The sequence below is a fragment of the Littorina saxatilis genome, linkage group LG11, assembly GCF_037325665.1.
Source record: "Littorina saxatilis isolate snail1 linkage group LG11, US_GU_Lsax_2.0, whole genome shotgun sequence".
NCBI classification, from domain to species: domain Eukaryota; kingdom Metazoa; phylum Mollusca; class Gastropoda; order Littorinimorpha; family Littorinidae; genus Littorina; species Littorina saxatilis.
This window is the reverse complement of record NC_090255.1, coordinates 26,755,952-26,764,992: the sequence shown is the minus strand read 5'-3', so window position 1 is coordinate 26,764,992 and position 9,041 is coordinate 26,755,952. Positions and strand designations below refer to the sequence as shown.

The following is a 9,041-nucleotide window of genomic DNA, read 5'->3' as shown; positions in this document are numbered from 1 at the left end:
CGGACACAACCTCATCGATGAGATATTTCAACACGTGCTCTCAGCGCGCAGCGCTGAACCGATTTTAGTTTTTCTCTTGATCCATTCCCAGTAACTCTTCCTTATCTTCTCCAGTGTTTTCAGCCGCGTTTGTCTTCCTTTCTCCGTGCGGTGCGCCGGGTATTCGGCTCGACTTCTTCCCGGCGCAGCCGTACCCGGCGAAGCGGGTATTCATCTAGTATATAGATATAGAGTGAGATATATATATGTCACAGTAGAAACTAGAATTCAGTAGGATCCGGAATCCTACTAGTAGAGACTGGAATCTCAGTTTCTACTAGTAGATACTGGAATTCCAGTCTCAACTGGACTTTTTCAAGTTCAAACTGGAATTCCAGTATCTACTAGTAGATACCGGAATTCCACTTACAACTGGATTTTTTCCAGTTGAAAGTGGAATTCCGATATCTACTAGTAGAAACTGGAATTCCAGTTTCAACTAACAGCCAGTTCATGTTGGAATTCAGTTCAAATTGGAATTTCGCGATGGAGATGAATGTAGTTTCTTTTTTGTTTAAAATGAACAGTTGACTACTTTATTGAAAGCAAATCCATTGTTTAAAAAGACCCAACACCACAAACTGCATAGTCAAATCAATGAAAATCACATCAGACAACTTCAGGACATGTTCTTGCATTTCTTGCTGTGCGGGTGGCATTTGGTGCCACATGCAAGTTTGGCATCTTTGCACGGACACCTCTTTGTCATGCACGCGCCTGTGCACGTACAGACGGACCTGGCGACAGCTCCACGGTTTTGCCAACCAGTTGATGACCTGGAGGCTTGAATGAGGGACACTTCCTTAAGAGTCTGTGGGTTTACCACATTGAGATGTGGGAGGACCACACTGCTCATGTCCACAAGCTCCACCCCCCGAAACCAGTTTTTAACAATTCCAGTCGGGCAATACACCCGATAGACAGAATCACCGCCCCTCATCTTTGATTCCAGAATCTTGCAGGTCAAGAGCCGCACGTCAGTGTTGGTCCTGTCGGCACTGTGGATTTTCACTCCGACAGTGTGCCCGTTTTGGAATGATTGGGTCACGTCTTTTACCTTCTTTTGGTACCTCGTGTCTTGACGTCTGGCAGCCTTCAAATAGTTATTTCTGGCAACAAGTCGCTTCTCCTTGTGAGCCGTGTTCCCTTCTTCATTTTGCACTGTTGCAGTGCGTTTCCACAACACAAACTGTCCTACTTCTAATGGTTCATTCATAGGGTTGGCAATTGTAGGCACATGTGTAGGAACGAACACTTCGTCAACAGAAAACACAGCATGAGTGGTTTTAGTCACTTTCACACCATGCACAACGTCAAGATTTGTGTGCTCTGTGCCAGAACAAACGATGACGTTGTCGCTCAAAAGAAGATACTCCTTTCCTCGCTTGTGGCTGGTACAGGTAGTAGATGATGTACTTGGTGAATCCACGTTTTCTACAATGCCGAGAGAAGAACCACCAGCACCTGTGAAACAAACAAATTAAAATCGTCTACGCTGGTGTGAAAACCAAGAAAGGTGGTGTAAGGGTTAACCTGTTAACATCTTCAAACTAGTCTTTATAAATTGATAGAAAATATGGCACATTGAAAGTGTGTTGAGGGAAGTGTGAAGAAACTTACCAGTGGCATGCTGCTCAGGAGTGCTGAGAGAAGGTCCGAGAGGATCCTGAAAGTTGACTGCTTCTGAAGAACGGTCAGCACCTGTGAAACAAATAAAATGCAGTTGTATTTGCAACAGACATTTGCAGTCATTCTTCTTCTTCTCTGTTGGGAAATGTGACATGATAATGTGGCATGTATGTGTACACATTAATCACTGTGTACTAGTGTTTCGACGTTGAAGTGATACAGGAAGAAATTCTGAATAATTCATTGCAAAAACATACACTTGACCCATTTTGACAGGAAAGTTTTTTTTGAAAGTTGACTGCTTCTGAAGAACGGTCAGCACCTGTGAAACAAATGAACTGTAGTTGTATTTGCATCAAATCTGCCATTAATCCCCAGAGTCATTAACCCTTGCCAGTGCACCTCCCGTCTCCTGCATTGTCTATCATTATCAAAATTGTGTTCATCATTAGTTTGTTATGGCTGCAAAAGGGTTAATGTAATGGAATGTTACTCCTATTAATACGACTAATACAGTAATGGGCGTCAACTAGTCCAATGGTTGCATGGCCAATATCTCTAAAACACAAGATTTTTAAAACCAATTCAGATAGAAGCATACCACATACCAGCAGTTGAAGGTCCGGGAGTTGGCAAAGAATTGTTGACTGGCTGCAGAACTGTATCAAAGACCACTTCACTCCACACAGTGATTCTCTCGTCGTCCTCGCAGCTGATGTCACTCTGGCTCCCTGACTGCACAACTGCACTTCTCTGACTCACGGCTGTGTCTTCTTGACTCAGAACTACACGCCCCACATTGTCCAGCCACACTGACTGCACGACTGCACCATCATGATTCAATGACTCAACGACTGCACCTTCCTGACTCAATGACTCGACGACTGCACCTTCCTGACTCAATGACTCGACGACTGCACCTTCCTGACTCAATGACTCAACGACTGCATCTTCCTCACTCACTGACTGCACGACTGCACCTTCCTGACTCAATGACTCGACGACTGCACCTTCCTGACTCAATGACTCGACGACTGCACCTTCCTGACTCAATGACTCAATGACTGCATCTTCCTCACTCACTGACTGCACGACTGCACCTTCCTGCCTCATTGTGGGAAGCATAACAAGCAGATCATTTGGCAAATCTTCTTCACGCACAATACCCTGAGCTGCAAATTCCTCCCAAACAGCTTGGTCCGAACGTGGTTTCTGACCAAATACAAGTTCATACGGTGTTGTCCCAGTTGCACTTGAAACTGATGTGTTGATTGAGTGAACCACAGACTTTAATCCCCTGCTCCATTGTGGGCCATTGGTATCCATCCATTTGCCTAGTTTCAATTGTAGGTCTCCGTTCCCCCTCTCAATGCACCCTGCACACAGTGAAGCAATCCCAGTTGGATACTGTCACCTTAAATAGAGGCCTTTTCAAGCCTAGGCCACTGCACTATGTCTGTAGCCCATATTTCAGGTTGTAAAGCTGATTTATAAAGCTGCTAGAGCAGTTTTAATTTGAGAAGTCGAGTGTATCATTCATCGAAAGGTTCATGGTACTGTCACAGTACCATTAAAGGGGTATGAAAGACCTAAACCGGAAGTAGAATTCCTTGAACGGCAGCTGATACATTACTCTATGAACTCTCATTATCCAGAAAATTAAGCCTGAAAGCCTGGTATTCGCTGAGAAACATCGGAAAACGCAAAATCAAAATAAACAATCCTTATCCGGAAGTGGTAAAAAAACAACGTTTTATTATCAAAAGGGAAGTGTGGCTTCGCGTCGGACATTGAGTTGGAATCTTCCAGGCTTCTCCCATCACATGGGATGATAAGATTCAGCCTTTAGGACCACTTCCGGATAATAATTGTTTAATTTGATTTTGAGTTTTCCGATGTTTCTGAAGTAATACTGGACTTACAGGCTTGAAACTTTGGATAATGAGAGTTGATAAGGTAATGTATCAGCTGCCGTTCAAAGATTTCTACTTCCGGTTTAGGTCTTTCATACCCCTTTAAGTGCCATGACCATTTCGACCATTTGGTATCAATTGAACCGTTATGGTGTGTAGTTTTTGAAAAGTGATGTAGTTGCAGCACTTTAGTACAACATGCCAAATGAACCCCTTGTTGCCCCAAAACGTCAAAATTTTGAAAAGTTCACTCATTCCCCTAATTTTTAAAAATGGCACTGTGTATTTCACTTTAAATGCAGTTAGACAGGCTTAGGAGATCAAACAGACCCAAATCGGTAACGTTGGATAACATATCGTTAATTTTGAAGAAAAAATAAGTTGGAAAAATGAAAAATGGCATTTTTTCCATATTTCACAGACAAGAGGTTAATTTGGACTTTTATGTAAAATTGAGGCACACCAAAATCACTTTTCAAATTTTACACCCCCAGACGGTTAAAATAACATCTATTTATCCATGTTAATCCATAGTTTGACTGATGTGATGAGAACGTTTTACCAAATATTGCTCAAATTCCATAATTTTTTTTAATACTTTTGATATATTCCCAGTCTTAATAACGCAATCCCTTCTCAAAATGCCTTAAAATACATCTGTAAAGGTCAAGGAAGTCAAACAGATTCATAATATGTTTTTAAATTAAAATTCAAAGTGCCGTTTTCCAAAACTAGGGGAATGAGTGAAAACTTCAAAGTTTCCTGGTTTTGGTAACAAGGGGTTAATCTAGCATGTTGTACTAAAGTGCTGCAACTGCGACATTAGTTTTCAAAACCTGGACATCATAGCGGTTCAGTTCATACCCATTTTAGCTTGTTATACCGCCAGTAAAAAAAAAAATCACAATCACAATCACCACTATGGAAATTTTAGATTAGACCTATTGCGTTAAATTTCGGTTTCATATTCCATGTTACCACAGGTAGGTCTGCCTCATTAACCCTTTCACTGCCGGGGTGTTTCAATTCAATGTCAGTAAAATGTGAAAAATGATCCGATTACGAAAAAAGCTGAATGTTTATCTTTTGACAGATGCAACAGACAAAACATGTTACCACCGGTAGGTCTGCCTCATTAACCCTTTCACTGCCGGGGTGTTTCAATGCATGGTCACTCTTCGACAAGAATGTTTTCTCTAACTGGCTAGAGTGCAGGACGGGTATACCCGTCTTGTAGGCACTGTAAGGGTTAATTTTCATTTCTGAAAAAAATACAAATAAAAACGAACACTTACCCTGACTTTCAGGATGTCTTGGGCGTCCATGGATGATCACTGTTCCAGGCCACAGATCACACACTTCACGTATCACGTTCGCCGTGAATTCTCTGCCATTGTCACTCTGCAGGAGGCGTGGTGGTCCAAAGGTGCAGAATTGGTCGAACAGATGACCTGCTACCTCTGCTGCAGTCTTGGATTCCAAGGGATAGGCCCAAGAAAACTTCGAAAAACAGTCCCTTGCATGCAGGATCCATTTAAAGTCCCTGTCAGGCCTGCTGCGGAAGTCAATGAGGTCGATTTGGACTCTGAGTAGAAAAGACAGATTGATCATTGCCTTTCCAGATGGAAGTGATTTCACCACCTGGCGCTGCCTGCAGCTGGGACAGGTCTTCAGGAACACACTGACTGCTGAGTGGTGGACTCCTGCGTAGTTTGCTTTGATTTCCGCCCACGTTTTATCCCTTCCCCCATGGCCAACATGAACGTGACATCGCGCAATTGTCGCAAACAATTCCTCTCTGGTCACAACCGGGCAGTTGGTTTTCTGGCAACATAGCATTGTCCTTGCCCCCACAACTTGTAATTTATAATGCTTTGCACACCTGTACTTGAATTTGGCACCTTCTGGACATTGCTGGCCCTTGTTCAGTTGCAGAGCTTTCACTATTTTTGTGTACTTCTCTTGGGCAATGCAGAAACATTCTCGTTTGCTGTCATCAAGACTCCGTATGTGTGCTTCTAAAAGAGAATAAAACAGAGTTTTCTGATCCTCTGACTCGGACTCCATCTTCAATCTTGACTGCTGTCTGTCACTGACACTTCACTCTGATCAACTGATCAAGACTCACTGTGAATAGAAGGGCCTCGGTTGTTCCATATTACTCTGGCTGGAGAACATTGGTCACTTTATTTGCAACAACAACTCAGATTCACGTGAAGAAGTCATTGTCACATCTAAGCTTTGTTTTCAAGTTGAACCCTCTCTGTGGATATGATCCCAGTTTCTTTTTCAGTTTTCAAATAATTCCAATTTCCATATTACTCTGGCTGGAGAACATTGGTCACTTTATTTGCAACAACAACTCAGATTCACGTGAAGAAGTCATTGTCACATCTAAGCTTTGTTTTCAAGTTGAACCCTCTCTGTGGATATGATCCCAGTTTCTTTTTCAGTTTTCAAATAATTCCAATTTAAACTGAATTCCAACATGAACTGGCTGTTAGTTGAAACTGGAATTCCAGTTTCTACTAGTAGATATCGGAATTCCACTTTCAACTGGAAAAAATCCAGTTGTAAGTGGAATTCCGGTATCTACTAGTAGATACTGGAATTCCAGTTTGAACTTGAAAAAGTCCAGTTGAGACTGGAATTCCAGTATCTACTAGTAGAAACTGAGATTCCAGTCTCTACTAGTAGGATTCCGGATCCTACTGAATTCTAGTTTCCCCTGTGACATATATATATAGATAGAAAGAGAGATAGAGAGAGAAACAGAGAGACAGAGAGAGTGAGAGGGAGAGAGACAGAGAGGGAGAGAGAGAGGGAGAGAGACAGAGAGAGTGAGACAGAGAGAGAGAGAGAGCGCGCATATAGATAGAGACAGAGAGAGACCCAGAGAGACAGAGAGAGAGATAGGTACGGGAGTGCACGTGGGCGTTACAGCCCACGCACGCAGATAGAGAAGAAACAAAATCAAAATAGCAGTCCGTGATCAGATTGAATAGTAGAACTGACCAGTCTGGCATTTACGAAACAAAACGAGCATGAACGCTGGGTTCTTTGAACCCCTCACCCATGCGTGTGTCAAGCGCCCCTCTCAAGGGAGGTGACTCTCAATTATTTTTTCAGGCTTGCCGGAAGCTGAAAGATACACACACGCAAGGACCTTACACCCACAATGAGAACACTTCGGCTCAACGTCGTGTCTCCATAATGCTTAACTCGCACTCGTCACGTGATTGAAAAGTACGTTGCCCCTCAGACAGACGAGAACGACATTTCAGCAGCTGTAACTGTTAATTCTCCTCATTGAGCAAAACACGTTCAATGCCTGGCGGTCATTATCATGTTTAATTTTAATCACACCGCTGAAATGAAAAGAAGCGAATAGGAACGGTCATGAGGGCGGTAGATCTCGGTGAGCGACGGGGGAGGGCGGGCGGGTGGGGATGGGAGTTTGTAGGGGTGGGGTGGACGGTTGGGGGTTCAGAGGTAGAGGGGGGCGGGGGGCGGATGTAAAATCATAGTGCTGACGGCCTAAACATCGTCCGCTTGCATAATGAGAGTGTTGCGGATGTGCATGTCCCTATTGCTAAAAAAAAACAAAAACAAGTCGCGTAAGGCGAAAGTACATTTAGTCAAGCTCAGTCGAACTCACAGAATGAAACTGAATGCATTGCATTTTTTCCGCAAGACCGTACACTCGTAGCATCGTCTGTCCACCGCTCGTGGCAAAGGAAGTTAACAGTCCAGAAAAGCGCGGTAGCGGTTGCGCTGAGGAGGATAGCACGCTTTTCTATATCTCTATTCTTTTTAACTATCTGAACGTGTTTGTAATCCAAACATATCATATCTATATGTTTTTGGAATCAAGAACGGACAAGGAATAAGATGAAATTGTTTTTAAATCGATTTCGGAAATTTAATTTTAATCATATTTTTTAATTTTTTTTAATTTTCAGAGCTTGGTTTTAATCCGAATATAACATATTGATATGTTTTTGGAATCAGAAAATAATGAAGAGTACGATAATCGTAATTTTGGATCGTTTTAATTTTAATTACAATTTTCAGATTTTTAATGACCAAAGTCATTAATTAATTTTAAGCCTCCAAGCTGAAATGCAATACCAAAGTCCGGCCTTCGTGGAAGATTGCTTTGCTAAAATTTCAATCAATTTGATTGAAAAATGAGGGTGTGACAGTTCCGCCTCAACTTTTACAAAAAGCCGGATATGACGTCATCAAAGACATTTATCGAAAACATGAAAAACATGTCTGGGGATATCATACCCAGGAACTCTCATGAAACATTTCATAAAGATCGATCTAGTAGTTTACTCTGAATCGCTCCACACACACACACACACACACACACACATACACACACACACACACACACACACACTTACACCACGACCCTCGTCTCGATTCCCCCCTCTATGTTAAAACATTCAGTCAAAACTTGACTAAATGTAAAAAAGAGTTATCGTTGTTGACACTATCGCGATACAGGCCAGCTATTCAGCGAGTTTGATAACCTGGCTGAAAGGGCGAGGGTGCGATGGAATGGGTGAAGGCTAATGAGGCGGAAGAGTGGTTCAGAGCTGCGTAATTGTTTTCTCTGCACTTTAGTTTTTGCATTGGCCTCGATATCAGTCTGCTTTTGGCTAGTTTGAAAATTTTCCTTCTTTCTTTATTTGGTGTTTAACGTCGTTTTCAACCACGAAGGTTATATCGCGACGAGGGAAAGGGGGGAGATGGGATAGGGGAAAGGGGGGAGATGGGATAGAGCCACTTGTTAAGTGTTTCTTGTTCACAAAAGCACTACTCAAAAAATTGCTCCAGGGGCTTGCAACGTAGTACAATATATGACCTTACTGGGAGAATGCAAGTTTCCAGTACAAAGGACTAAACATTTCTTACATACTGCTTGACTAAAATCTTTACAAACATTGACTATATTCTATACAAGAACCACTTAACAAGGGTAAAAGGAGAAACAGAATCCGTTAGTCGCCTCTTACGACATGCGGGGTGCAGAGAAATAAGGATGTGGAAAAGAAGACTTTTGGTAAGTGAAATGAAGGTGATGGATCCAGTCAGGTAGAAATAAGACAACAAGAAAAGAATTGGAAAACTGCAGGGAATAGTAGGGAGAGTTTTCTTGGAAGGAAATATAGGTGAAAGGACTGGTAAGGCAGAAATAAGACAAAAGAAGAGAAGTAAAGGGGTGGGGTAGCTCTGTTTAAACGCTCCCGCCGCGTGAAGGCGACCCCATGGGAGCAAAATTTGCCTGAGATGGAAAGAAGCAGGATGGGGATGGGTATGAGGGGTACGGGGAGGGGGTGGGAGGGGGGAGGGGGGGGGGCATGCTGGGGAGCTAAGAGGAGTTGGTTAATGACCTGTTGGCCCATCTATTTTTGTGATCGGAAATTGTTCCAGATGGTCTTCTGGCTT

At 42.7% G+C, this 9,041-nt stretch overlaps 1 protein-coding gene across 1 annotated transcript; it reads right to left on the bottom strand.

Annotated features, from left to right (window-relative positions):
* Window positions 1–493: 493 nt before the first annotated feature.
* On the bottom strand, window positions 494–6,329 carry LOC138980146 (uncharacterized). Its single transcript, XM_070352977.1, has 4 exons — window positions 4,877–6,329; window positions 2,277–3,044; window positions 1,660–1,740; window positions 494–1,503 (listed from the first exon to the last, which is right to left on the bottom strand). Exons 1-4 carry the CDS (start codon window positions 5,646–5,648, stop codon window positions 659–661), a joined length of 2,466 nt encoding a protein of 821 aa, XP_070209078.1. The 5' UTR covers window positions 5,649–6,329; the 3' UTR covers window positions 494–658.
* Between the last annotated feature and the right edge of the window lie 2,712 nt (window positions 6,330–9,041).

Coding starts and splice junctions, on each gene's coding strand:
- LOC138980146 (XM_070352977.1), bottom strand. CDS start 5,648: ATGGAGTCCGAGTCAGAGGATCAGAAAACTCTGTTTTATTCTCTTTTA. Junction 3,045..4,876: donor AAGACATCCTGAAAGTCAGG/GTAAGTGTTCGT, acceptor CACTGTGTGCAG/GGTGCATTGAGAGGGGGAAC. Junction 1,504..1,659: donor TCCTGAGCAGCATGCCACTG/GTAAGTTTCTTC, acceptor TTTGTTTCACAG/GTGCTGGTGGTTCTTCTCTC.